At 48.2% G+C, this 27,856-nt stretch overlaps 12 protein-coding genes across 12 annotated transcripts; 7 read left to right on the forward strand and 5 right to left on the reverse strand.

The window, feature by feature from the left end:
- Positions 1-1,181: 1,181 nt before the first annotated feature.
- Positions 1,182-1,526, forward strand: N7509_004090 (uncharacterized protein; the record flags this gene model as incomplete). Its single annotated transcript, XM_056628727.1, has 1 exon — positions 1,182-1,526. The coding sequence occupies one exon, from the start codon at positions 1,182-1,184 to the stop codon at positions 1,524-1,526; it is 345 nt and encodes a 114-aa protein (XP_056491461.1).
- Positions 1,527-1,595: 69 nt separating this feature from the next.
- On the forward strand, positions 1,596-2,642 carry N7509_004091 (uncharacterized protein; the record flags this gene model as incomplete). Its single annotated transcript, XM_056628728.1, has 1 exon — positions 1,596-2,642. One exon carries the CDS (start codon positions 1,596-1,598, stop codon positions 2,640-2,642), a length of 1,047 nt encoding a protein of 348 aa, XP_056491462.1.
- A 68-nt stretch (positions 2,643-2,710) lies between these two features.
- Positions 2,711-3,322, forward strand: N7509_004092 (uncharacterized protein; the record flags this gene model as incomplete). Its single annotated transcript, XM_056628729.1, has 1 exon — positions 2,711-3,322. The coding sequence occupies one exon, from the start codon at positions 2,711-2,713 to the stop codon at positions 3,320-3,322; it is 612 nt and encodes a 203-aa protein (XP_056491463.1).
- A 124-nt stretch (positions 3,323-3,446) lies between these two features.
- N7509_004093 (uncharacterized protein) lies at positions 3,447-4,658 on the forward strand (the record flags this gene model as incomplete). The annotated part of the gene is made up of 1 exon (XM_056628730.1): positions 3,447-4,658. The coding sequence occupies one exon, from the start codon at positions 3,447-3,449 to the stop codon at positions 4,656-4,658; it is 1,212 nt and encodes a 403-aa protein (XP_056491464.1).
- A 537-nt stretch (positions 4,659-5,195) lies between these two features.
- Positions 5,196-6,603, reverse strand: N7509_004094 (uncharacterized protein; the record flags this gene model as incomplete). The annotated part of the gene is given in 5 exon segments (XM_056628731.1): positions 5,196-5,818; positions 5,831-5,939; positions 5,953-6,173; positions 6,257-6,417; positions 6,488-6,603. 5 exon segments carry the CDS (start codon positions 6,601-6,603, stop codon positions 5,196-5,198), a joined length of 1,230 nt encoding a protein of 409 aa, XP_056491465.1.
- Positions 6,604-8,418: 1,815 nt separating this feature from the next.
- N7509_004095 (signal peptidase complex subunit 2) lies at positions 8,419-9,172 on the reverse strand (the record flags this gene model as incomplete). Its single annotated transcript, XM_056628732.1, has 3 exons — positions 8,419-8,655; positions 8,748-9,046; positions 9,139-9,172. The coding sequence occupies 3 exons, from the start codon at positions 9,170-9,172 to the stop codon at positions 8,419-8,421; spliced, it is 570 nt and encodes a 189-aa protein (XP_056491466.1).
- A 335-nt stretch (positions 9,173-9,507) lies between these two features.
- N7509_004096 (ER membrane complex subunit EMC3) lies at positions 9,508-10,599 on the forward strand (the record flags this gene model as incomplete). The annotated part of the gene is made up of 5 exons (XM_056628733.1): positions 9,508-9,557; positions 9,622-9,655; positions 9,733-10,099; positions 10,176-10,337; positions 10,412-10,599. 5 exons carry the CDS (start codon positions 9,508-9,510, stop codon positions 10,597-10,599), a joined length of 801 nt encoding a protein of 266 aa, XP_056491467.1.
- Positions 10,600-10,808: 209 nt separating this feature from the next.
- On the reverse strand, positions 10,809-11,582 carry N7509_004097 (uncharacterized protein; the record flags this gene model as incomplete). The annotated part of the gene is made up of 2 exons (XM_056628734.1): positions 10,809-10,904; positions 10,977-11,582. The coding sequence occupies 2 exons, from the start codon at positions 11,580-11,582 to the stop codon at positions 10,809-10,811; spliced, it is 702 nt and encodes a 233-aa protein (XP_056491468.1).
- Positions 11,583-11,996: 414 nt separating this feature from the next.
- Positions 11,997-14,221, reverse strand: N7509_004098 (flavin monoamine oxidase family protein; the record flags this gene model as incomplete). The annotated part of the gene is made up of 2 exons (XM_056628735.1): positions 11,997-13,981; positions 14,188-14,221. The coding sequence occupies 2 exons, from the start codon at positions 14,219-14,221 to the stop codon at positions 11,997-11,999; spliced, it is 2,019 nt and encodes a 672-aa protein (XP_056491469.1).
- Positions 14,222-15,637: 1,416 nt separating this feature from the next.
- N7509_004099 (MET18/MMS19 family protein) lies at positions 15,638-19,137 on the forward strand (the record flags this gene model as incomplete). The annotated part of the gene is made up of 8 exons (XM_056628736.1): positions 15,638-15,719; positions 15,802-16,075; positions 16,151-16,248; positions 16,301-16,440; positions 16,490-16,678; positions 16,736-17,950; positions 18,006-18,668; positions 18,727-19,137. 8 exons carry the CDS (start codon positions 15,638-15,640, stop codon positions 19,135-19,137), a joined length of 3,072 nt encoding a protein of 1,023 aa, XP_056491470.1.
- A 4,335-nt stretch (positions 19,138-23,472) lies between these two features.
- Positions 23,473-24,183, forward strand: N7509_004100 (B3/B4 domain-containing protein; the record flags this gene model as incomplete). The annotated part of the gene is made up of 1 exon (XM_056628737.1): positions 23,473-24,183. One exon carries the CDS (start codon positions 23,473-23,475, stop codon positions 24,181-24,183), a length of 711 nt encoding a protein of 236 aa, XP_056491471.1.
- Positions 24,184-25,809: 1,626 nt separating this feature from the next.
- Positions 25,810-26,741, reverse strand: N7509_004101 (FG-GAP repeat domain-containing protein; the record flags this gene model as incomplete). Its single annotated transcript, XM_056628738.1, has 2 exons — positions 25,810-26,647; positions 26,725-26,741. The coding sequence occupies 2 exons, from the start codon at positions 26,739-26,741 to the stop codon at positions 25,810-25,812; spliced, it is 855 nt and encodes a 284-aa protein (XP_056491472.1).
- Positions 26,742-27,856: the final 1,115 nt, after the last annotated feature.

A 27,856-nucleotide genomic window follows, 5' to 3' on the forward strand; every position in this document is an offset into this window, starting at 1 on the left:
TCTCCTCCCCATTTCCCATTTCCCCTTCCACAATCGCATCACATACTATCACATTGATTTCTTTTGTACAGAGTCATCCCCCTGGCGTTTCGGAGGCACGGATACCCTTAGCCATGGAGGCGAAGTTCGGTGTTGTATCATTCTTTTAGTTCTAGATTTTGTTCTGTTAGATCTGATGTATGATGACTGCATTGCATACTGTCTACTACTTTTCTGGTCTTCCACTCATCCACTTCTCATCCACTACCTACCGACCACATCACATCACATCACATCACATCCACTCTGCTACTGCTACTGCTACTACTACTGCAAATGCCTTGTATACTCCCTTGTATACTGCCTATACACACACTGCCTATCTAGGCCATCCCCCCCTACACCTTTGCACCTTCCACTTCTTCCACTTCTTCCACACCTTCCTCTGCACCTTCCTCAACATCCACGATGATCCGCCATCTCCCAGCTTCTTGCTGGGTTTCCTTCATTCCCTCCCTTTCTCTTCTCTTCAGACATTCAAAATTCACTCACTCTGTCCCCCTGCCAAAGATCACCTCGAGCATGACCGTCACAGCTGACAAAAGCCTGGATTTGACTATTAGGGATGCTTCTCCGAGACGTGACGGACGTGGTGGACATGGTGGACATGGCGATGCTGCCGTGGGATCAATCTACGTCATTGAGGCTCTTGGGGTGAACAATCCATCTCTCTCTTTGTTTTCTCTACAATTGCAATCGTGGATACCGCTAACACTGCCATTGTGAAGGTTGACGAATTGACCGATCGAATTGAGTATCGCGTGTGCCCTGCCGATTTGCTAGCCGAGGTTCCATTGACAAGAGACAGAGGAAACACATCCCAAACGGGTGATGCGCAGGTTGGCTACGATGATGGGTCTCATGTTCGTATTGTTTGCCTTTCCTTGTTCTCACTTCGCTTAGTCGTCATGAAGCTAATACCCTCAATTCATTCACAGCTTCTTCTTCTTCGAACGCCCGATCGAAAGGTTCACACATCTTGTGCGGCGACGCTGAATGAGTACTTCAACCAGCACAAAGACGATCATCTACTGGATGTATGTGCCTTCACTTTTCACACTGGCATACCTTTGGGACTCCGCGCTGATGAGAGATTCTAGCTTCCTCGCATGCACTCGCTCATCCCGAATGACCTTCAAGCCATGCCTCCGCCTCCCAAGTCATCCTCCTCCGAGCCCGCGGATCTTCTTGATTTTGGCACAATGGACGTTAAATTCTACAGCCGGTCTATGAACAGGACCTGGAGTCCGGGTGAGCTTGGTCATTACTTCATGACAGATCGATTCAATGTTATGTTCCGCATCGCGGAAGATACTCACACGGATATCTCTATCGTGGCGAACTCCGATCCCCTTCAAATTCGTTTGGCTGGCCTAACTCCTGAAGACGTTGATGAAGCATTGGAGAAGCTACAAGGATCGCTCGGATTCATTGTAAGATTAAATTCACTTTTCCTTTTTGACTGGCACATTGCTCACACTCTCTAGGCTTTGCTCCTGGAACCGCCAAACGATATTGTTGTCCTCGGGTCGAACGACGAAGTACCCCGATACCTGATGAAGAAGTTGATGGACACTGACCGAGCCACCGGACAGCGTCTTGTCGAAGACCTCAGCTTGAGGTACAACTTGAAAAATGTGATGATACCATACTCTCAGGCCCCCGCCGTTGTCACCATATCTCCAACGCCACGAGTTCCCCTGGGGCCTCGCCATCCAATTCCTACTCCTGCAGGGGCCAAAGGTCCGACAAAATGGGACTCGGATTTCCCAAAGCTGGGCACACCTGCCCAAAAGACTTCTTCGCAGAGTTCTTCTGCATGGTCTGCTTTAGCGCCACCAAATCCCGCTTCACGTTATCCAGTCAGGTCACCCCCTCCAGTCAGGTTACCCCCTCCGGCCAGAGCGACACAACCTATGCAACCTAGCATCGTACCGCAGGTTAAAATCCCCATCGCTCAACAGTCTGAACTTGGAAAACTTGCTACACCGAGATATCCGAATGTTAGAAAGACTCGGAAGCCTGCAAGTGTGACGGATGAGAACATAGCACCCAGAGGATTGCCTCCCTCAGCGCCTCCGGCTCCCGCTGCCATTATCAAGCCCCGACAGGAGCGTAGCCCGACACCTGGAACGACTGTGTCGTCGGCGCCTAGTCGTGAATCTGGATTCCGTTCTCCATTGTCTACTTCACCGCCGCCTCAGACCACCCCTGGCAGTTCCTCTCCTCCTACCTCGCCGCCTACGCGTTACATTTCTCGACCCGGTAGCCCGGTGTCGCTTTCAATTGTCAAGAGGCCGGAATTCAACCCTGGGACTCGTGATCGACCTGCAGGCATCCGGTTTCCGGGGGGCTTACCTAGCGATGCTACCCGCCCGGTTGCTGCCTCTGCCAACCATGCTGCACTTGAAGATAGCCTCGAGATGCCTGGAAATATCCCTCACCCGTCCATTCCGATAGCTACTCCATTGGTTAGGCGACCTACTGAGCCTGCTGCATTCACTCGGCAGAAACTACTCACCGGTTTGCCAATTTCGAGTATCCCGGAGCGCTCAAGCTCAAAGCGTCCCCGGTTCCTCCAAAGCCTCCAAAGCTTCGCATGATACCTAGCAAGCTATCGACTGTTGTCGAGGCTGTTCCTGAGTCCCCGACTCTTGTCGATTTCAAGCCGATGAAGGATGAGACGAAGCCAGCCAAATTCACTTTGGGCAGTGGAGAAATGACAGGTAACAAATGTACAACAGAAATTGTGAACAGTAACGACCTCTCATCATTTGAAATGCTATCCGACGTGGGTGAGATATCGCTTTACATTGTTGATGACCAGCCAATTATCCCATGTATTGAGCTTCCGATGTTCGGACTCCAGGGAACTTTGCCTACAGAACCAGTGAATACAACCACCCAAGAGCAGGCTCCAGACAGGGAACAGGAATCCAATGTGCAGGCTCCAGAGAGGGAACAGGAAACAAATGTTCAGGCAGCCATGCATTTCTTGTGTCGCGAGATTCAGAATAACGGGTCAACGAGTCTATCTGAAATTGCTGAAGCACCCCAACCCCGAGATCCAACTGATGACTCAATTCATGAGGCCCAGGTTGCGGTGTCTGAATCAGAAATACGGGAGCTCCACAATATCATGAATCAAAAGTCCGCTCGGCCTGCTGATATCGATAAAGAGAACAAAATCCAAGCAAGGGCAGAGTCTAAGGCTCGGCATACGGCCAGAAAGAACGACATGTGGGGGGTTGACTACTTTCCAACGTGCTCGGGGTCACAGTAATGTTGCTAAGGCCATCCTAGAACCAACATTGGAGCCAGGTGTTGGGGCAAAGGAAAGATCGTCTTCGAGGCATGATACGATTAAGCGGTCCAAGTCGGAAGGTCGCGCGAAAACCGTTTTTCATATGCTCGAGCCAGTGCTTGGTGCCGCGAAAGCGTTCCCTGGTCGAATGACTTTGGAGGTCCAGATAGGCCTGATCCTGATCCCTCCCACGCAACCATCTGGTCTGATGGACCTGGCCGAACTTCGCAAATACTTCAATCCCAACACTGGTCTTCCGCCTCCCAAACCATTTTTGTACAACCGGCTGGCCATCAGCAAAGATGATATTGAGAACCTGATTGGTCTTCGAGTTGCCGGCCGCCGTATTTTTGACGGTGAACCCTACGAGGAAAGTATTGACTGTGAATTTCATTGTGTCTTGCCAAAGGGCAATACCGTGGAATCATTCCTCGTCACCATATTCGATGATGAGCCTGCAAGAACCACCGGACCCAATTTTCCGCTCGGAAACATTCATTTGAATTTCCCGGATAACAACTGGGATGCCGCGATTGTTCTTACCGGCCAATCACCGTATGTCAAGCTAGATGCACAAGTCAAACATGACATCCTGGAAATGACCAAAAACTTTCGCAAGATCTTCTCCAGGTCCGACATCCAGATCGAGACAACTGTGCCCTCGCCGCCGTTTGAGATTAAGAAAATTCTGATGAAGGGAGTCTCAAAGTACCGCTATCTCCGGGACGGTGAAAGGGACAGGACGGAAGATCTCTACATGCGAATCACGGAGGTTCAAGACCTGGTGATCTCTTACTCGGGCTTAAAGAAAACAGATATCAAAGCCTACTGCCCCGACGAATCTGACCAAGTCGATCGACCGCACCGTTGGTCCGAAGTCTCACTCATCAGCTCGGGAACAGAAGATGCCTTGGAATCAAACTGGAAACTGGAAGTTGGTTCGCAGACCTCTAAATGGAACACGGCTACACTGTTTGGACAAGGCATGGCGCCGGCGTCTTCTTCAGCCGCGAGCTCCCCGGATACCCTTATTGATGCCCCAGGCCTGTGGTCTCTCTTCGGTCTGACCGAGACGGTTGTCAAGAATATCGATGAGATTGGATCCCGAAGTAAGGAGATACCTGCTGCGTCGACGAAGGAAAAAATATCGAACTCGTTGGTTTTGTCCGGAACCTCTTATTCCAAAGATCGAGTTGCCCCCTCTGGCCAAGTTAGCCAAGTTAGCCAAGATCGAAACAAAAGCCTTGCGAGCGTGGCTGGCGGTTCTCGATTGAGGGAGCATGAAGAGAACCCTCGAGAATCCCGGTACTGGTGAAGATGTGGCAGCGATGATGATTCTCAAGATTGTGTTCAATTGCTAGGTCTGTGTTTTGTGTTCTTGTTACTGTGAGCTGTTTTGAGATCCAAAGAGAAGAAAACTACATGTTCGAATTTTGAGAAAGTGGAGTGTGTTGACTGGCTGCCTTCTGTTCTGTTCTGTTCTTCTATTCTTCTATTTTCCCAAGAGACCCCGTGCACTTGATATTGTTTTGATGTTACTTACCTTCATTGTACTTTGTCGCATATTTTGTCTGCTGAATCATTGTTTTCCTGTTTTATCTTTCTGGGCGGCATTCATACTTGAGCAATTACACGTGAGGGGGGGCGCAGGGCCTAGAAGTTTCACTCTTAACTAGCATAGCATATCCATTCATGCGGGTTTAGATCAATTTGACTGTGCTTAATCTTGATTTAATGCCATTGTACCAAGCTACCAATAACTGGAGGAAATAGAGATAAAACTTGGAATAAACTGCACCTTTAAAACAAAATCCAATATCTCCCTTCAAGCCCTCCCTGGAGGTTCTACTAACTAAACAAGATCCCTCAATTCAAAAGTCGCCGCATTCCTCAAAGGCCGTTCCCTCCTCTGCCTCGGCGAAATCTTATGCCAAAACTGCCAGATAAGCGTACTAACAATTGTAGTAGGTAGGGCAAAAGCCCAATAAATCCAAATCTCCCCACTCATCGTAAACCCATCATCAAATTTAAAAAAGCTCATGCTAAATATCGACGAGATGAATGTTGGCGGTAGAAAGACGAATGTGACGAATGCAAGCGTTTTCAGTGCGGTGCTGTCGGACATCATTGCGTGGCTTATTTTTACGGATAGATTTGCGTCGTGTTGGGATACTGTGTTGAAGGCTAGTTGGATCTCGTGGGCGAGACGCTTTTCGTTGGCTGTGCTTCGGTGGCGGAGGCTTGTTAGGCAGCTTTGGTTGAATTCGAGGCGGGATTGGATTTGTTGGAATGTTGATTGGGGAAGGGGGGCTGTAATAGTACTGCCGGTAGCAGGAGGGGCAGTAGTATCATCGTCATTCAAGCTTTCTGTAGAAATGAGAGCTGGTGTTGGAGGTTTATGCGCGTAGCGCTGGTGGTGTCGGAGAAGTTGCTCAATAGTCTGTACAGCGACGTCAAGAGATTCCGTAACGTGAACTGCGTGTCGACCTATATCGTGGAGACGGCGATAATTGGGTTGGGGTCTGCCGGGGGGGTTTCTTGCTTTCTGCTTTCTCGAGAGCGCGGACGTGGTCCCTGATTGACCAGACGGCGGAATCTTGTAGTTTGACGATTTCTTCTAGGATGTGGGTGTAGATCCAGAAGGGGTCTTTTAGGATGTCGGGTGATGCTTCTTCTAGGTCGGGGGTTTGGGCTATTCGGTGAGTTGGGTCGAAGTAGATTAAGGCTGTTTGGTTGGTGTGCGTTGTCCAGCGCGTGAAGGTGCTTGCTTTGGACCAGTCGTATTCCATGTCTGGCTCTAGGTGTTTCATTTCGAAGTAGGCCCATGTATCTGAGTTTTGTTAGTTTCGTGTTGATTGAGGAGATCTGATTGATTTGAAGGTCTCCTTGAGATGATAGAATAGATAAACTCACTAAATCCCGCCACGGAGTTGGTGTCGTAGGTTGCTTCGCATCCGAAGTAGCCGTTTGAGTTGCGGATTGCCGGGGACCAGAGAGTCTTCGGTATGCAGAATGTGTTCATGAAAGTTTTGCGGCATTGTTCGCATTCTATAAGTGCTTTTGCATTTGCGATTCTTCATAATGTCAGTGGCAATCCGAGTCCCTGATATCCAACTGCCCAACCCTTTATTTTACCCAACTTACATGATGTATACTTCAGTATCTTCAGAGACGATCGAGGGAACCTGTCCACGGCTTTGGACACGCAGTTCCGACGTATAAATCTCCTTCTTCGTCCAATGATCGCCATTGCCTGCCATAGTGTAAGCAAGGAGTATGCCGACAAATTCGGGAATGGGTGCAATTTACCATGTTTCCATTGCAGGATCGGAATCTTCGGACATAATGCTTTGCATTGAAGATCGAACATATCCAAATAAACACTTTAAACAATTGATGAGCCAAGGTTCAGTCCCACACTCGTCCAATGAGCTGTCAGATCTATAGTAAATGATGACGATCCGTGAATAAATGTACCACTTCAGGCCTAGGGGATTCCGGGGCAAGATATAAAGAGTTAAATATGGCTTGGCTGACAGCAAGGATAGAACTGACTGCGTGAAATAAAAGCCCAGTCGAGTCCATCGCACAGGAAAGCGGCTGAGTAGGCTGATTCGGTGCGGGGCACAGCCTTGCCAGCGCATCACCAAGTCTTGGCAGAGTGACTTAGATTGACGAATGAACTAAAGAACTCTAGCGCCCTCTCACCGTCACCCGGGCGCGTATGCAGACTGCCTAGGCAGCTCAAGTATGCACCCGGGCAAAATATCCCTGTCATGCGGATATGACCCGACCAGCAGGCTGAGGAGTTGAAACAGTGGTCTCGTTCTTGTCGATCTTATGTGCCGCATGCTACGGCGCATGCATGTACGGAGTATATGGGAAGCAAATATGATTGAGCGTAAACAATTCGCTCTTCGGAGGCGGAGCTCTTCAAGCATGGCCCAACTCTAGGCTCCGTATATACGAGGAGACACAGCCGGGGTGAGGAGGTCGCCCTGTGCTTCGCCTCATTTCGACTTGACCAGCAACGACTCTTTACGGTAAAAGATCATGAATTATGTTCGTTTTACTCGAGAAAGTAGGCGAAGCAAGTCATTTATCCTGCTTCAAGTGAAAATTTGACATCACGAAGCAGTTTATTTTACAATTAAACCGATTCATTCCCCTCGTTCCTCTGCGCCAACTATCCACAGCTACCAGCACCGTCCATTAAGTAACATTCGTTTGATCTTCTCGGGGCTAATGCGGTTCAAATACGTCAATCCCAAAGACCGCTGCCTGGTACCTGCGTATCCGAACAGCTTCCCAACTAGTAAGCTACCTAGAAAGCAGAGCTTCAACCTATCACTAACCAGATACTATAGAGATCAGTTGTGGTTCAATGTCGTCAGTGGTCACGGTATATGAGGAAGAAGCTAAGTGGCAGTGATTATAAAGCGCACTTGCCTGTTCTCTGTTTGACCGTGCCTACCTAAGGTTGTCTATCTGATGTCTGATCGTACTTGCCTATTTAGTTGGTAAACACGTAAACATCCCATGTCAACAGTCAACAATCAACAATCAACACCCGTCGAATTCCAGTTTCCTTTGTTAACTCCCCTCCCTAGCAATGATCGACCCAGTGGTTTTACCCGTACAATGATTACTATTCCCTACACAAGTTTGGGCACAGAATATGGTATGGTATGAATATCTTTGGAATACATATAGCCAGAGCCAGGAACTACTCAGTTGACGCGAGTGATTAATGCCAGGGCGTAGTAGATAGCAAGTATCAGAGACGTAAACATTATACTACTTGGCATCCTGAGTACAGTTATTGGTAGCTTCTGTGGTTCATAACGCCAAGCTTGCTGTACAGTATTACTGCCTTGGGAGAACAAGTTTCGCTAATCTGTATACGCTTTGAAGTAAAGTAAAATTGCTCTTTGAACCAATATAACATGACATGCAAACCCCCGCTGAGGCATCAAATATGCATCTTTTCTTTTTCTTTTGTTTTGCCAAAAGGAGATCAAGAACTATCAAAGATCCCCGTTGCATTGAGACCTTATCTTCTCTAGTACTACCGACTAAGAATCCTTGGCAGCCTTCTTCTCGTTCTCCTTCGCCGCCAATCTCAAGATATCAATTTCGCTCGACAACCAGCGACGGAATGGCTCGGCGTGAAAGACACCTTCTCCGGAAAACCAAGTGGTGAAAGGAGCCTCGCACCGCTTATCCTGTAGTACCTTTCCATTGGGAGATTTGTACTGCACACGCAGCTTGTATTCTTTGGAGAACTTCTTCGAGGATGAAGAAACGGTGATCTATTCGGGTAGATTTCGTCAGTAAATAGAGTCCAAAATGGATTTTCGTATGTGAAAGCCAACAGGAGCAATTGGAACAATGGACAACGAACCGTCTCTCCTGTCTTGCGCTTGCCGGCGAAGACCTCGCCGGCCTCGACGGCCCAAAGCCAGAAAGTCAGGATACTGTTAAGGGTGAAGTATGCGACGACGGCGGCGATGATCCAGGGGGAGCTTGTCGCTTCCCAGCCTAGTGTTCGGTCTGCGTAGAAAGTGAAGCCTGCGATTGCGATGGCGCTGTAGCCCAGAGCGAAGCGGACGTTGCTCTTGGAGTGGTCGACCTTGAAGGCATATGGGGCTGGAAGAGTGCACAAGTATGGGAGGAGGGCATCATCGGTTGTTGACTTGAGGTCTTTATAAAGCGATTTGGTTAGCTAGGGAATTCGCTATGTAGTAGGTAGAGAGAGGTATTGTATGAAGGAGTAGATTGGGGAGCTGACAGACCATTTGTCGAGTAAACAGGCACCTTGGACGCCATGGTGGAGATATTAAAATGGCCGCGAAGTAAGATTTGTGATTTGTGAGTCCAACTTTGACGATTTTAGCGAGTAACTCTGGAGTATGTGAGCCTAGGGTTGGAGAGTGTTTATCGCGAGGACACCGTTGCGGGTTGAAGATGGGAACGTTAAGGAAGGGAAAGCTGGAGCTCGCGACGGACCAATCGGCGGGAAGACCTCCACCTTTCCACTTCCACTTCTTCCCTCCCGCAACTGCAACTCCTCCTCTTCCCATCACCCCCCCTCTACCTCTACCTCTCCCCTCTATCTCCATTGATCTATTCCAGTTCAATAACAGACATCTGTCTCTCCGATCATGGCAGTTCAAGGGGTGGAGCAGACCATCCTTAGGGATCCGGCCCTTTTGTGAGAAACCACGTTCCAATGAATACCGAATCCCCTCCCAACCGAACTAACCATGACAATCTAGCTACTGGATTCTCTTCCCAATCTCGGTGGTTATGGTATGATTGAAACCTTCTTCTCCTACTGTGCATACAAGCCAAGAACCACCGAAGCGCTAACTCATCCGTCCGAATAGATCCTCACCGGAATCCTGCGCCACTATGCCACCGTCCTCATGAACACCCCCCCAAAGTCCCCCTCGACTCTCGCCGAATCACGCGAGCGCCACGCCCTTCTTCGCGGTGTTAACTTGCGTAACCACGCCGCCGCCGTCCTGGACCAAGAGTCCTTCGAGGCCCGTCGGAACTACATGGTCGCTGGTTTCCGCAGCGGCGCGTTCTTGAAGGACCCCAACAACCGTGGTCAACCGCCTGCCAACCCAATGACCGATCCCCAGGGCATGGAGGCTATGATGGGCATGTTAAAGGGAAATATGATGATGATGATTCCCCAAACTTTGATCATGAGCTGGATCAATGCCTTCTTCTCGGGTTTCGTTATCCGTAAGATTTCCCTCTATCTCTATTCTCTGCGGATGCTTTGTCCTTGTTGTTATGGTCTGCTAACGAGCGTTGCTAGTCAAACTGCCTTTCCCTTTGACTATTCGCTTCAAGTCGATGCTCCAGTCTGGTGTTATGACCCGTGACCTGGATGTGAAGTGGGTGTCCAGTCTGTCGTGGTATTTCCTGAACTTGATGGGTCTGCAGTCGGTTTTCGGCTTTATCTTGGGTAGTGACAATGGTGAGTTATTCCGAGGTCGCCCGGAGCGCTTTTCGAAATTCTTGTATGAGAGCTGGAAACTGATTCCTTTGCAGCTGCCAGCCAAATGGCCCAGCAAATGGGTATGGCCAACCCTGCGGCTATGATGAACCCTATGCAGCCCGGCCAAGACCCCGACAAGTTGTTCACCAGTGAGGCTGAGAACCTTGAGGTTATGGAGCACTTCTGCATCCTTGATGGAGTGGAGGAACGAGTCCTGCGCAACTTTGCGCAGATCAACTAATTTAAAGTTACATAGAATGGGATAATTTGGTATTGGTTTAGGAGTCTGCGTGTGTGTATATACTTTACGGAGAGAAACCACTGGGCCTAGGCAGAAAATATTCGAGAACTTGAAGCTTTCTACTTGACGATACTAGTAGTAGCATCATGGAGAGCCAAATTCCAATTCCAAATGTCATTAAATATCGTATATCATGAGTAAATCAGTCCTCAGCGACTGTAATTGATCACCTTATTAAGAACCCAAACCTCACCGTTGGCAACCTTCTCCGCAACCTTATCTACTTCAATATCACCCGGTTGAATCTGATTCATGTTGGTGGTTAGCAATATCCAAATACATCCCAAGGCTTCCAGAAGGGCAAGACAAATACACACCTTAATCTTATCACCCTCCTTAACCCACTTCAACTTAACCCCACCAAGCGTCTCAACCTCCTCCCCCTCAACCCAAGGACTAACAGGAATAAGATGCGCCTCTACAAAACGGCGCAAATTATCCCTCGCCCGATCCTTCCCATCCTGCCCCTCATATGCATTCACCTCGCCAAATTTCGCATAGTCCTCCGGATCCTCCCACGGCTTGCGGGGCAGGTCCTGGACTGCGCTGTTGCGAGGGGCCAGGACGGTCAGGTTCTTGGATGCGTCGTTTAGACGCTGCGATATCGAGTCGAAGTCTCGGGTCAGTTGGGCGAATATGTTGATTCCTTTTGTTTTGGGGAGGACGTCGGAGATTATGGGCTCGTCAGCTTCGCCGCCGATATTGGGCTGGGGCCCTGGCTGGGGTTTTAGAATTCCGGGGATGAGTCTGTCCATGATCGGTTTGGACCCGTGCGGGTGCTGGTGGTTGTCTTGGTCTTGGTTTTGGAGGACTAGGGGTCGTTGACGGAGGCTGTTCGGAAGGGCAAAAGTCCAGAGTGCTGTGCTGGAACTGATGAATGTAAATAGTATGACTAGAGACGAGATGAGATCGGTGGCCCGCATCTTGGTTGTTTCTTGCTTTGCTTGAGTTGGCGATGGTTAGAGGCCCGCCATGACGCAAGGGGTGCACGTGATGTGTAGTCAGCCACTTCGAACTGTGGCTGGTGGTGGACTAATTTGGTATAGTCGAGTATAAGCCACAATATAGTTCTATTCCACACAATTCGAAATTCGGTCCTCAAGTATACTGGTAATGTCTGAAGCGGATGAAAGTACATTCAAATTCAAGTTCATTTCGTCATGATATTTATCTACATAATATAAGAGCGACTTATACGATCATGAACTCCTCAAAGCCAGGGTCAACACCTGGGCAGCAACACCATCGGCCAGGTACTCAAAAGCCTGCCCAGGTAGGTACCAGCTCGGTATTAGCAGTGGGTGGTAGATTAGGTACGATGAAGATGTCTTCCAGCCTCACAACTTAATCCAGCGACCCATCCATGTTTCCACAACAGACTTCGCCTCATCAACCAGTCCGAGATCGAGCAGCAATTGCGTCGTACCACGGACAGCAGAGTCCAAAGCCGAAAATATCCAAGCATGGGTATAGCTAGTATGCTCACCAATAAAAATGGTCTTCATCTCAGTCTGGTAATAAGCAGGCAAATAAAGCTCTTGCTGTCCAACAAGTGGATCAGCCCAAGCCCCAGCTTGATGGTGATCGAACTCCCAGCACTGTCGATCATAAACTCCGGTGAACTGTTCCGCAGCGATTTCACCGTGAACTTCAATCATGGTTCGCTGGATGAGCGCAACATGTTCCTCGGGATTAAGCGCGGCTGCAGATCGTGCAGGGGTGCCAGAGATATATGAAGCAAGAATAACGCCAGGTCCAGTGCCGTTCATATTGTATGATGGATAGCAAACCCTTCCAACCCCGGAAACATCTACCGATCCACAGCCGCCAAAGATTGGCTGTTCGAGGTGCTCCCAGAAGCGAGTCTTATAGAGCAGAGCCATCTTGCAGGCTGGGTCATAGTTCAGAGTGGAAATCGCGCGACTCAGGAGAGACGAGTAACGCGGCAGATCCCATAATCTGACCTTGCTGAATGGTGCTGCTACAACGGCGTAGTCGTACTCCTTTGTCTCGGGCGCCATTTTCAGTGGGTCCTCACGCCACGCTACTGCGATTTTGCCGGTAGTTTCGTTGTAAGCTAGACCCTGAATAGTGCGGTTGAAGGTGACCTTGTCGGCGACATGCGGGTAGAAAGCGCGAGGAAGTGATTCCAATCCCTTGTCAATGGTGCGCCATTTTGTGGCAGCGAAGTAGACCTCGTCGTAAAAGTCGCCCCAGATGGGAGAGTCGGTTGTACCAGCCACATAGTCGGTGACATTGGCGTCGTATCCCAGTGCATATTTTAGATAACCAGCTTCAGACCAGTGGAACATGCCATCGTCAACGGCTTTCTTGTCGGCCTGGTACATATTTGTTGCAATCTTGCGGAGTGTTTCGCGATTGTCAAGAGTTGTATAGTTTTCGTATGCGGCCTCTGCATCGGTGGCGGCGGTTTCATTAGATGACGCGGCAGTGTATACAAGTGACGCATTTGCCGCAACCTGGGCAGCTGTGGGAATGCGCCCATTTGGTAAACGGTTTCCACCCGAAGCTGCAGGGACATTTGGTCCATTTTGAATCCAGGGAATGAAGTTGACTTGCAGCTCAGGCTTGTCGGTATTCATCTTATTTAGCGTCTCTGCGAGCTGGAATACCATACGGTGATCCTGAATCTCAAGCGTCTCATTCGTGTCGGCGTATGTGATGCCGACGGGAAAACGCATAGGACCCATCTCTTGGTACTGGTACTGATCCGGTGAGGTATTGTTGAGATATTTGGTTCGAATTCGACCGCCAACTCGTTCTGAAGACTCATAGATGTGCCAGTTGTGGATACCAACAGACTCAAGCAGCAGACTGGTCATAAGGCCCGACATTCCACCTCCAAGGATAGCGACGGAGGTATTCTTTGCCTTGGTGACGAAACTTTTTGCATTCTTCTTCGATTTCATGTATGCCACCCCGTCAAACCAAGGTCCCATAGCATCTGCGACATCTGCAATACTCTCTCGCTTTTTCAAATCTGGAGATGAGATTGGGATTGGAGAGGAGCGTCCGACAAGAATTGATTTGGAGAATGCATGCAAACAATGCGAGTGGGGTGCATCTGGAGGGGTCACCCAGACAAAACGTTCAGGTTGAGCGTCGCGTTCAACAAAAACGGTCCCGAGATCGTGGTGGCTGTATGAGGGTGATTCGATGTCGCACTCGGCATATACAAGTTGTAGTTCTCCTTCAAATGACTTATCGATAAACTCAATGTGAACGTTATGCAATGAGTCAGCTACCACGCTGGTGGGTTGGTGAATGCGAATCCTTTCAAAGTCTCGTTTGGCAACACCCCCTAAGACGATATCAGAGAGAGAAAAGCCAAGCCAATGGCTTGGTAAAGGTGGGCTTTCATTTTTATTCAAGCTAGCCAGGCAGCCTCTGAAAAGTGGCTTTAAAATGTGTGGAATTGCATCATCTTGGTGCACGATATCGAATACTTTATAAGTGAAAGCCCAAAGGCTAGACCATCAATATTGGGTGGTATCACCCAATAGCTACCGAGTTCTGTTGATAGATAATAACGATTCGGCATTGTTATCTGTTCTGGAGATGTTTACGCCGGATCCGGTAGGATGAACACCCGCTAACGGTTCTCGAGTGTCGTAAGTGTCGGAATCAAGCACTTTGAACGACCAAAACCAGTACGGAGTTTAGTCTCGGGAGGAGAATAGGAAGGCCGAATGCAATGAAGGGCACGGCCGAGGTCGAGAAGTTCGCGATAGGATTCGCTGAGGCGGCCGAGGAACAGTTATCGCGGGAGAAAAAAGTTATGACAAACCTGAGCGACTATCTTATCAGAGAGGGGAATGAAGCTATCCAGGGAGTCAAGCGAAGGGCGTAGGGCGTGCTACGTTCATAAACTATGTGCATTAATAGGTGAGCGATAATGAAGTGTACATTGTATATTGTAGCTATGATTATTCATTGAGGATTACCACAGCTCAAGAACTACCGAAAGTATTGATAAATCGACTCTTTATGAAAGCCGTGACTGAAATACTCTTTTAACTGACGCTGGCTTGCGGGCTTGCGGGGTGGAATATCCGGGGTATCGGATGCTGATAGTGTCTGTACGTCGGCTAAGCATCGTCGGTTAGAGGGGACGGTAGCCACCTTTCCAAGGAGGGTTAGATCAGGGAGATAAGAAAGCAAAGGATTGCCTGTTTGGAACCACTGGTATCAAGATATCTCAATCTCCAATACGACGCGAGTCGGTAATAGTCCGGCAGTCTTGGCGTTGCTGCTTGGCGTGGTTGCTTATCGCGGCTTAACCGCATGGTTATTCCGAAGGCATAAAGTGGGGGGTTTGTCCGGTGATAGCGGGTTCCTGCGAGATAAAATCAAAGAGTTCGCTTTGAATTTGTACAATTATCTTATAAACGACACCCGTGGACCCCGATATACATAAATCTGGATCCGAGGCGAATCTGGGAATCCTGTTGCCCGGCCTGGGCGATGAAATTGCCCTGGGAATCAGGGATCAGAATTTGGAGGGCATTTGCAAGTTGGGAGATATAGTGCCAGTAGAGTGTGGAAGGAAGAAACGTAGGATCTCCTGTTGAATAATTGAGCAAATTACAAACGGGCCACTGACAGCTGCCTATTACTACGCAACTGTCACCAACATCAACCCTAAATGACTAGATTATTCAGCTCCTTGCCAACAGTCTTAACCATGGGCTATTTGGTTAGGCGGGGTATCGTACAGAAAGGACCATAGTAATAGCTTCAATATTTCAACTTCCCTGCAATTCATGATTATTTAATATTTTCAGTCGTAAGCATGCAAAGGTATACAAAATCTTGGCGCCCGGTGAGTGCGGGGTCACCTGACTGTTATCGATAAGGGCCGCAAGAATCGAAAGTGGCACTCACTCGTTGCTTGCTTCTTCTCGTCGCTACTTCTCTTGCACACGCTTGGCTTGTCTGGTCGATCAAATTGACAATCATGTCGGCCCTACAGACTTTCCTGCTCGTGGTGGACCACGACAAAGAAGAAGCCAAGCGCATTGCCGACTCCGTGGCCCAAGGTAAGTCACCGCAAATGCACCCCGCATTCGCCCACCCGCATTGCACCGATCTCATGACTCTAACCGAGGCCTTTTCATATAGACCTCGAAAGCAAGAAGATTACCCTAATTGAGATTGTTCAGCAACTTGGTGAATACATCAACGATGAAGACCCAATCCTGCGCGGAAAGGCGGTCTCTTTCCTCACCTCCGTTATCAAGTCCCTCCCGCCCAAATACCTATCACGACAGCAGATACAGGTCTTGACGACATTCTTTTGCGATCGGGTAGAGGATGGGGGTGCAATTGCTGGTCTGGATACACTCCAGCGGTTAGACCGCTTCACTAAGGACTTGGCTATCAATACCGCGCATGCGTATGTTCTTTTGAGCTCCGATTCATACATCCACGGAAATGCGTGATAGGGAGAGTAATGCTGACGTTTGTACAGGCTGTTCTCTAACTTCCAGGATCTCCAATCTCGATCTCAGTCACAGCGATTCCAGGTTTACCAACTGTTGAACGAATTGATGCTGAAGCACCGAAAGGGTGGGTTGAAACGTCTTGTTCAATTGGTGAAGGCTTGACTGACGAATTCCAGCGCTTCGTGACATGGAAGAAATTTCACTTGTTGGTGTGGTAGACATCATGACCGGAGAGAAGGATCCTCGCAATCTGATGGTCGTGTTCTCCATCCTCAAGGTGGTCATGATGGAATGGGACATCTCCCACTACGTCGAGGTACGATCTCTGGACACAGAGCTTAAAATTCACCGCTAATCCACTGCAGCTACTATTCGACTCTGTCTATAATTACTTCCCTATTACTTTCCGGCCTCCACCAAACGATCCCTACGGAATCACCGCGCAAGACCTGAAGGATCGACTACAAGACTGCCTTTCTTCAACGAGTCAACTTGCCCCTCATACCATCCCGGCATTGCTCGACAAGCTGGACTCTACGTCGCCTAACGTTAAGGTATGTATCTACAAATCCAGGCTTTACGGCTGAGCTCTGCGTCTAACTTCCTTCTAGAAAGATGCTCTCAACGCTCTTATTGCTTGTGTGCACTCCTACAACCCCGATACCGTGTCGCGGTATTCCATCACCATATGGGAGGTTTTGAAGTTTGAAATCCTCAATGCTCAAGAAGAGTTCTTGTCCGAGTCATCTCTGGAAGCTCTCCACGGCATTGGACAGCGACTTTCCGAGGGTGTTACAGAAATCTCGCAAGATCTGCCTCTCGCTCAATACCTCCGCCCCATCACCAAGGAGTGCAACGAGCAACTTCAGGAACCCCAACAAAAGCAGGCAAAGCCCGCTCAACAGATCCTCAGTGCGCTCTCATCATCCTCGCCTGTCGCTTTCACACTTATTGTGCAGACGGTCGTCGCTCCTATCTTCACCATCTACCAAGAAGCGGATGGAATCGTCAAGCAAAGGGCCCTTCTCGAAACATTGTCGGTGTTGTTCGAGTCTGCCATTAAGGTCTTTGGGCAATGGACAACTCGAGGTGGTGAAGCGTCTATCGAGAACCCGTTGCTGGAATTCAAGGATCAGTTCTCAGATATTTTCGGCCAGGCCTTGATGGGTTCTGCAAAGGAAGAGGTTTCATTCCGAGTATCCGCACTGAAAGGATTCCTAAGGCTCTCAACTTTGCGAGACTTTTTCCAGGACAACGAAGTTGGCTTGTTTGTCCAGTACTTGGACGAAATTCTTTTGAAGGAAGAGTCAGTCGGCCGGGATGACTTGAAAAAAGAAGCCATTACAGCTCTTGCAGAAATTTCCAAGTACAAGCCTCGTTTGATTATGGACATCACATTCCCTGCCTTTGTCGCCACTCTGCCTGATGAGGACGATGACACCAATACGACATACCTCTCAACCCTGGATACATTGGCCAAAATCAGCGTTGAAAGGGATATCTTCGAGACTCTCTTCCGTCGGCTGTTTAGCAAGCTTTCGGTACTCCTCCAAAAGGAGCAGCCGGGATCTGTGGCGTATCCCCGGGCCATTTTGATGACACTTCTTTACGTGATGGATCAGAGGCAAATGGAATCTGATCCAAATCTTGATTTGTATTTTGATAAAATTGTCGTGGGTCTGTCTCGCAACGTTGCAGAGGCAGCATCTGGGAGGGCGAAGAATCAAATCTTGGCTGATCCTTCCATTTTGGACACTCTCGGACGACTGTGCAATCTTCTTGTGCGATCCTCATCAGCCCAAAAACAACAACAGGTCGCAGAAAACGTGTATAGCTTGTTTGCAACGCCATCGGAATTTTCGCCTGTGCCTTTCTCTCCAGAACACAACCCCCGACCATGAGCGAACTATCATTCTATCAACCTACCTCCTTGCAGGCTTGTCCAAAGACTGCAGTAATAGCCTCCCATATACCTTGCCCAATATGTCCGATCTGCTTTCGGATTTGGTGCGCCGCTCACTCTCCGAAAGCACAGAGCCAGCCACTAGTCTCTCGTTCCTGCGGCACCTGGCATTACTCACCAACAAGTTCCTTTCAAAGCAGGACTTGAATATCGCCGAAAAGCTCTTCGACACATTGGTTTCTCAGGATCCCCAATCTCTCAGTCCGGCCGCCATCCGTACTATTTTCTGGCTCGCCAAGTCACTCGTCCTTCGCATTGCGCCAACTACCACTCATATTCTGACCTCACTCCTGGGACTCCTTTCGTTGCCAAATCAGCAAACCAGCCTCTCTGCCGCACGCGGCTTTGCCATTCTACTCGGTGATGACGATGTGCTTTCTGTAGTGAACGGAGCCCAAGTTCGCCTGTTGGCCAAACAGCGTGTTTTCACCACAGTCATTCCGTTGATTTCGTCTCGTATCCGTGATGTCAATGTTGCCGGTAACGATGATGCCTCTCAGGCTACCAAAACATCTGACCACATCAAGCCCGCTCATTTGACTGCTCTTGCTGGCATCCTGTCTACCATCTCCACAGCTCTGGTCATGCCAGAGCTCCCTCACTCTGCTCCCTCTTCTCCTTCAATCTCTTGATTTGCAGACTGCCGACTCGGTTGCCGTCCGTGCGGCAACTCTGGATACCCTCGCTGTGATCATTCGTGACAATGGCGTTGCGGTTATTGATCAATGCGGACACGTTCACAGCCTCGTCATGAGACTCCTGAAAACGACGGAGATCAAGACGGTATCTGGAGCGGTCAACACCCCTCGTCTTCGCGTGGATGCTCTCAAATGTCTGTACCTGCTCGCCACGAAGCAAATAGTTTCCGAGGCTGCGCCCAACGCTCGTGCTCCGGCATCTATCTCCCCACTTCTTTCCGAAAAGACCCATGTTCTGCGATCTTTGCGCTTTGTCTTGGATGACCCTAAGCGTGACGTCCGTAAGGCGGCCGTCGACGCTTCAAGTGCTTGGCTCCGTGGAGTGGATGATGCGCCAGAGGATGAGGATTAAGCATCGCCAAGTATTCCTTTCTATATATGCCTTGGCGATTTCGTCAAGTAGTATAAAGTTTAGCACGCATCATGACTAGAATAGAAACGCCCATATTCGATACATACAATTTTCGGTCATTTGAAACAGAAACAGTAGTAACAGAACTAGTACTAGTACTACTCGAGGTAGGATGCCTGAGGAATAGGAATTGGATGTCCAGCTATACACAGCCCCGCTACATACATAATCCAATACCAACCTTGGAATAGAACCGAGGAATCCATCCGATCGACTGAGCCGAACAATATAACCAGATATTGATCGTTCAAGTTCTCGGTTTGAAACCCTCCCTCCTCAGACAAAAACTTGAAGTTCTTATTTCGGCCCACACACTTTCTGCGTCCAATCCAGAACACCATCCACCGCAAAATAACCACAAGTAAGATCACCACAGCAATCTGAGCTAATTCCGCAACCACTGCCCACTATGAAATGCAACAATTATTAGTCCTCGATCCTGGTGAACGTTGAATCACAACCATATCCCTCACGTACTTTTAAAACAGCTAGTTTCGGAAATAGGCGCTGCGCTAGTGAAGACAGCGAAAGAACCGAGCAAGAAAAGATTGAGAAACTTCATTGCATCGTATTTTGGTTCGGAGATAACTTTTTTGTATGGTAATTGCGCAGTGTGTTGGAAGTGGTGATTGATTGATTTATCGTCGGGGCTGTGCTGCACTGTGTGTGTAACTAAATGGAAGTGCCGGTTCGTCCCTCCGAAAAGCAGTGAATATCGGAGAATCCGGAAAAATAGAAAAAAGAAAGTGAAGAAAGTCGTCCAGCGAAATCAAAAAATCAACAGTAATGGGGCGAAATGTAAATCGGCGATCAAAAACAAAAAGGAGGGTGGGGGTGTAAATCGACCTGCGATTCAAGAATGGGACTGCAAAATAGCTTCGAGTCTGAGAAGGAAGAAATTCCGGCCCCCGGCGAACGCCCTTGTTATATTTTAAGGTCGCATTTATTATTGCGTCGGCTCTGCCTCCTTGTTGAATTTTGATTGGTTCGTGGGGCTGGGCTGCTAGGGGCGAAGTGTCCCTCGGCGTCGCGTTCTTGTTTCAGAATGAGCACCACCCTTATTACTTTCTGTATACCCCGAACACCGGCTGTTACGGGGGCCGGAAACCATTTGTTCAATGTCTTGAATGTGACTGACGGCCATTTTGAGTCCAGTTTGAAGCGGTTATTAGCCCATAAGCTGGGTGTAGTTTAACATTTACTAGATTGGCGCTTGAGTCGGTCGCTTCGATACAGTTCGTCAAGGTGGCGAGTGTGTGGGGGGGAGGGGGGGGGAGGAGGGAGGATCGCCAACTATTTTTGTGATCTGCCAAGTCCTCCATTCGTGATCTACTCGTACGCAGCTATGGGCTGACGACAGCCCCCGATCACACATTAATCAAGGTTTTCTACTTACCCCAGCCTTCTGTTGCACTGGTGTTTCTGCCCAGTATCTCAATTATTACCACCGAATCCACTATATTGATGCATGGCGCCTGGTAGAAGACGCTAGGAGCAGCAGTTCACCGAAATTAGAATTGACCACATGGGGAACTGCAATTATCTAGAGCTTGTAACGAGGCTCTCCCACGGTATGCAGCTTACTACCAGGTATCAGGGTCTCGTTGAACATAGGTTCTTAGAGTAGGGGCCAAATTCTTCGTAATAGAAGCCCCCAATCCCGTTTGAAGGGACTGAGGCTGAAACAAATGCAATATAATTCGACCAATCACAAGCCGCTAAAAACGTAACGTTTAAAACAGAACTGAAAGCCCACGCGACATTGATTAATTCGGACTAGCAAAATGAGTATTCAATTGCGGGGTTGGGAGCTGCTAAATGGAACAATAGTCCCTTTTTGCTAAATGGACCATGGGCCCTTCTGAATCCAGATTAGTATGTAATCTCTATACAAATTTAGATATACTCAATCTATGTCTACAGTAACACTGCAAAAGTTTCTAACTGCCTATTGTCTACCATTAGTTACTGTCCTCTAAGACCAGACGAGTAGTAATACAGGAAAATATTCCAGGGGCTCTTCAGCATGCCCTGCGATGGCGGACGGTATTCGCCCGTACAGACTCAGTCAGTAACTCCCAGGCTAGTTCCCTCTCTATGACATGCACCTGGCTCTGGAACTCGCTCAATGCTACTCCCACATCATCCTTCGGAAGAGAGTGAATGTGCCTTTCCCTCTCCCTCCTATGATATTCATCATGAATGTGATTGAGTTCCTCCCCGTATACGCAATGCTGATGCACATTTTCCAAGGCCTCGCCTGGGAGGCATCCCTGATCCAATTCTTCCATTTGCTAACTTCCGGCGGATTGACTTGAAAAAAAAAATCCTTTATAACTGGGAATACTACCAGTCAGGAATTACCGCAAAGAAGAGGATGATCAATGCGATTACGTCTTTACATTCGCAAGAGAACGCCACCCCTTTGGATTTGACCATATTATTGCTTGTGCGAAGCTTTTGATCACGGGTGGCGGTCAATTCAAGGCGAGTTGAAGGCGAGTTGAGAAGTTTATGACGAGGGCTTGACTCTGCGGCCACGGAGAGAAATGCGAGGCATAATGGCCATGATATCTTGTCGCTATGACATTCGGGTTTTGCATGAAAAAGTAGAGTCAAAGTGCTCGAATGAACCTCAGGAATCGCATCTTAGTTTTCCATGAATGTCGCTTGGACATGGGTTGTTTCAAAGTTTAGTCGGACTCTTCTGTGTCGTCTTGCGAGACCTATGGATGGAGGCACAAGCAGATCCAGGTCTTCCAAGAAGGCGGCATACCCCCTCCTCCTATTCCCGTGTTTCCATGAATGTATCCAGTGTTTGAGAATGGCGTTCCAATGATGCCCATGATCAGGCGAGAGAAAGCTTCTTCGTAGACGTGCGGTTAATGGAGAGGAGGAAATTCAAAGCAACTTGAACGCAATGAATGTTTTGTTTTGTTTTGTTCGTGTTCCTGGCGTCGCTCTTTCCCTTCACCACCAGTAAATATGAGGGGAGTGAGGAACAGTCGTGCCTGCCTGTAGTAGTGGCGGTTGGGAACTAAGTCGAACTTCGGACGTCCGGGTTAACGGAACCTCGTCACTATTCGCCATTCCAAATCTTCGCGAACAATTCAAATTCTCTTTCTCTTTTTGACCATGGCGGTAATGCTTCTTGCTAAAATCTGGATCAATTGGGGATTGGCACTAACTAATTTATACTAGCCAATCTCCAAGGACCAGGATGGCGAGCACCACGAGGTTCCCCCGTGGACATTATCCAGTACATCATTGAGGCTGTGGTTCAGTTTGGATGGGGTCGAACTATTTTCAGCATTTTCAACATCATGTTTTTCATCCCGTGGGGATTTTTCTTTCAGGGCGAACTACAGCTGCGATGGGACCAACTTCGAGCTAGGTAATAAATACTACATCATCTCAAAGCCTCGTCGTTATTCCTGGATTTACGCTTACTTGAGCCCTGGAGGAATGGAAAAGCTCCAAAACTCGGCTTTGAGTCTGCATTTGCCATGGATCTGGAGACTTCCGACTTCCATCTCTTCACCAGGTCATGAACCACGGGCGTACTCGAGCTGAGAAGCGCCAGAAGGATGCAGAGACCATGAACGGAGATCAGGACATGAAGAAGCTCTAGTGGTAAATCAAAATCGCAGACTAATCATCCTGAAAGCTACTGACAGTTAATTTTAAGTAATACCGATAATTTTCCAGTATTCTGTTGTTTGTTTTACGACTTGAACGAGAGCCGCCTTGGGATCATTTAGACTTTCCTAAAATACTGCGCGCCAGTTTCGACTACCTGCATCTTTCAGGCGGATGTCATAGATGAAAATAGTCTCAAATTGACTTCTGGCGGGGAAGAAGAAGAAAAGGGAAATTATATGGCTCGGTTGTAACCGTGGAACTGAATTGTACTAGATGCTCCCCATCCCCACTATTTACTAATTTAGGAAGTTATCGTGAGTGGGGCGGCATTTTATAACAACCGAGATCTGCTGGACATGATCTTTCCAACTTCGACTTTAGATTGGTCAGGCTAGAGAAATTTTTGCATCGGAATTGCCATTGACTCATTTTGCAATACTCTAATCTTTGACCGCTTGAGGCTAAGTCAACACCCTATAAAGAGCGCTTCGCCCTTGATTTGAGTTGAGAATATTTACCACTATACGCTCAGGTCAACGGCTGACTATACAACTCCGAGTCCGTTAATTTCGATTCAAATCAGTTCGAACAATTTTATTTATTTTACTTTGTCTACAAACTATGGCAAACAAAATGGTTGCCGAGAAGCTACTCCAAGCAGCACATGTGGCTCCTGAAATTTTCGAACTACGACCGGACTATAGAGCTCTCTTGCTGATTGTGGAGGGCATTCCTCAGGGCCCTAGCGATGAGACTAGCGAGAAGGTCCTCCAGGCAGCAGAGAGTCATGTCAAGGAAATGGTAGCCGGCACTCCTATCACCGAGTTCCCCCATATCGCTGCGTGGAGAGAAGCCTACAAAGGCTTCGGAGCCAAGCCGAACAAGACACGAAATAGTCTGGAGGCCCTGACTCGTCGCGCTGAAAATGGCTTACCACGTATCAACCGATTGACGGATATCTACAATGGTATTTCTGTCAAATATCAGATCCCTTTTGGTGGCGAGGATTTGGATAAATACGACGGATCCGCATTTCTGCTCCGCGCCACCGGCAAAGAATCTTTTCAAACCTTCTCTGGCGGAGAGCCTCAAACAGAGCTCGCTACGGCTGGAGAACCCATCTGGTGTGATAACACAGGCATCACTTGCCGGCGCTGGAACTGGCGGCAAGGCCCTCGGACAGCGTTGACAGATGACACTACGCGGGTGTTGTTCATTCTCGACGCGTTGAAACCACTTTCGGACGATACTTTGATCCAAGCTGCAGATGAGCTTGTAGCTTTGTTAAAAAGTCTTTCTCCGGAGGTTCAAACATCTAGACGCCTTATTGGCCCTTCGACATGAGTCCTTTCATTATTTTTCTGTGGCGTGTTATTTCTGTTCGGTCTCAAAATGTGTTTTTCTATTTTCTTACCATAGAATAGACTTGGAACTGTATACCAGAAGCTTCACGGCGCTCCATTAGCGCAGGGTCGTCAGTAGTTGTATACAGAGGTATTTTACAGTGGTGTTGCAAAAGTTTCCAACCCCCTATTGCCTACTATTTTTTACCACCTTCTAATGGCATACTAGTAGCTACTTACAGTCATTCTCGAAATCGGCTTGACCAATACACACTCAATCACTCTTTTCTGGCCCCACTGCCAAGACCTTAGCGCAGATCAATCATTAAGCTGCCCGCAGTGAATTGAGGACCACCGTAAAATGCAGTTTGAACGGTATTGTAAATTGGTGATGGGTGTAGAATATGTGCCTGACCCACTGCAGTATCCAGGACTGTCGATAGTACGCTGTGGACTCTCCGGCTGCTCTAAAGAGTAGGAAGGGGCGATTAATCAGTCAGCCATGACCTAACGTAATTCCTGGCCGTCCTGGCCACCCCAAAACACATACAAGATGCTGACTATTGATTCCTCTATATTTCAACCACCAGAGATTCATTTCTGTCAAAAATTTAGCATATGCATTTCTCGGGGTATATAAAGAGCATATCTAGATTTTAGACCTTTCAGGCTATTATTTCGATACTTTACCATAAAATGCAGCGTAATTTTGACGTTTTAGACTTGAACCCGTATATCTCTACTAATTCTTAAAGCAATTTTCCTATACCGTACTAGTAGGTTAGAAACAGTACTTAAATTGTATACGTTTAATATCTTATCCTAAATAGATATATTTGTGGAGATATGAAGTTGTAATTTATCGTATTTGGTATGGTGTTTTGGGGTGGCCAGGACGGCCGGGTGGCCAGATCGGCCGGGAATTACGTTAACTATAGTCGGATTTCCTGATTTATCTCAAGAAGGACAAAAATTAGCTGTGATAGATCCCTGGTCATTTCCAATTTCGAGTTTTATCGTTATTGCCGCAGAATAATAACGAATCTATAGTCAAGGGAAAGTGCCTTTCGTGTAGTTTATAAGAAATTATCTGCTTTTCAGTCGAAAGAGTTGAAGGAGAGGGTATATTTTTAGGTTGGCGATCAGGCAACCTTTATAGCGCCAAGAGGAATGGATTGAGGCTGACCCATGGAATATTTTGTTGGTCCTGTGGAGGTCACATTAGTCCCTAGGAACGGATCGATTCCGAGCCAGAATACCCAGATCACACAGAAGAAACGATAGTTATATAGCCAGCTCCCTATACAGGGCCGGTCAGAATCACCTTTATTATGCTTATACATTTTTGAATTTGAAAAAAAGTCTTGGCCAGACCTGCAATTTCCTATATAAAGTCTAGCCTTTGTGAAGTCATTGAATGTGATGACAGCCAAGATCAAGGGGCTACCATAATCTAGACACCGCCGGTATAATACGTCTTCAAGAATGTTCAACCAAATGAACCAAGCAAGGGAAACGATAGAAGCTAATCCAGAGCGGCCCCGAATATATCTCTTGTTTATGAAATAAGATAGATCTAATATTGAAGGATATGGATTCTTCGGGTTGACTAGTCACCCTGTTTTGGTCAATCCACACAAGTCGCAAGCAAGACGCTCACGTTACTATCGGCGGTATTCGCAGACACGATATCGAGAAGGCCATCTCCGTTGAAGTCACCCACTGCAACACTAAGTGGATCGTTCTCTACAGCGAAGGTGGCCTGTGTCTGGAAGCTCCCTAATCCAGTCCCGAGCAAGACGCTCACTGTGCTATCGGCGGAATTCGAAGTCACGATATCCAGATGGCCATCTCCGTTGAAGTCGCCCACTGCAACACCAAATGGAGCAGACCCTACAGCGAAGGTAGTCTGTGTCTGGAAGCTCCCTGATACAGTCCCGAGCAAGACGCTCACTGTGCTATCGACGTCATTCGCAGTCACAATATCGAGATAACCATCTCCGTTGAAGTCGCCCACTGCAACACCAAATGGAGCAGACCCCACAGCGAAGGTGGCCTGTGTCTGGAAGCTCCCTGATCCAGTCCCGAGCAGGACACTCACTGTGTTATCGCGGAAATTCGCAGTTACAATATCCAGATGGCCATCTCTATTGAAGTCGCCCACTGCAACAACAGATGGAGCAGACCCTACAGCGAAGGTGGTCTGCGCCTGGAAGCTTCCTGATCCAGTCCCGAGTAAGACACTCACTGTATTATCGTTGCTATTCGTAGTCACGATATCCAGATGGCCATCTCCGTTGAAGTCGCCCACTGCAACACCAAATGGAGCAGACCCTACAGGGAAGGTGGTCTGCGCCTGGAAGCTCCCTGATCCAGTCCCGAGCAAGACGCTCACTGTTTTATCGTTGCCGTTCGTAGTGACAATATCCAGGTGGCTATCTCTGTTGAAGTCGCCCACTGCAACACTAAATGGTTCAGACCCCACAGCGAAGGTGGTCTGCGCCTGGAAACTTCCTGATCCAGTCCCGAGCAAGACGCTCACTGTATTATCGCCGCCATTCGTAGTGACGATATCCAGATGGCCATCTTTATTGAAGTCGCCCACTGCAACACTAAATGGTTCAGACCCCACAGCGAAGGTGGCCTGCGTCTGGAAGCTTCCTGATCCAGTGCATCTACAGGAGCCTGATGAACAAGTCGATCCAGATGGGCACTATAGAGACGCAGGAATTAATCAGATTAGCCATAAGAACAATGACACAACGGTAAACCTATAAGCATAAATGTTAGGGACAACTCACACTGTTTCCACAAGTACCACAATTACTAGGAGTGTTCTGGAGGTTGGTACAGACTCCATTGCAACAGGTCAGACCGGACGCGCACTGTCGAGCACTCTTTAGTTATTGTTATTGTCACAAATATGTTGTCTACAGGCATCTTACACATTGCCCATTACAAATAGAAGAAGCATCACATGGTGTACAGACACATCCCCTATCTCATATCAGCTTTCAATGGCTCTGCAGTCTTGGAGTCTTAGATAATCAGAGATAGAGACTCACGGCGTAGTTTGTCCAAGCAGAAGTCCAAGTAAACTGGGAGATCCACTACCGTTGTCGCAGGATCCAGATTGATTCCCTGATTTTCGACACTGTGGTAATCATTATATTAGTATTCATACAACCTCGTCAGTCATTTCCGTGTCCTACCTGAGCGTCACAAGTGGCCGGGTCGCAACTCCCCCCGCTCCCACCCCCAACCCCGACCCCGATCTCCCCAATATCGCCACCCCCAGTATCAATGTTAATCCCGCCACCATTCCCATTTCCAATACTGTTACCCCCATGGGAAACCTCACCCCCACCGTTAGGGCTACCCCACCTTCTCAGAGCATCTTCTCCGGAGAGCGCAGTAACAGCAGCGCAGCATAAGATGGTGCGAAGAGCGAAACGCATCTTTAAACAAGCGTTCGCTTAAGATGAAAGAAATTTAGTTGTCAACCTGTCGTACTGCTCGTACGGGATCAATTGTGTCCTACCCCAGTAGAGGGTGTTATAAGAAGTCCGCTCACGTTCATTAATTAACCCCTTAGGTTTTGTTATTATAAATAAGCACTTGGATGTTTTGCTTGGAATGTGACAATCATTCTCTCTCTCTCTCTCTCTCTATTA

Source organism: Penicillium cosmopolitanum, assembly GCF_028827165.1.
Source record: "Penicillium cosmopolitanum strain IBT 29677 chromosome Unknown utg000005l:1.0-4006212.0:1.0-4009387.0, whole genome shotgun sequence".
NCBI classification, from domain to species: Eukaryota; Fungi; Ascomycota; class Eurotiomycetes; order Eurotiales; family Aspergillaceae; genus Penicillium; species Penicillium cosmopolitanum.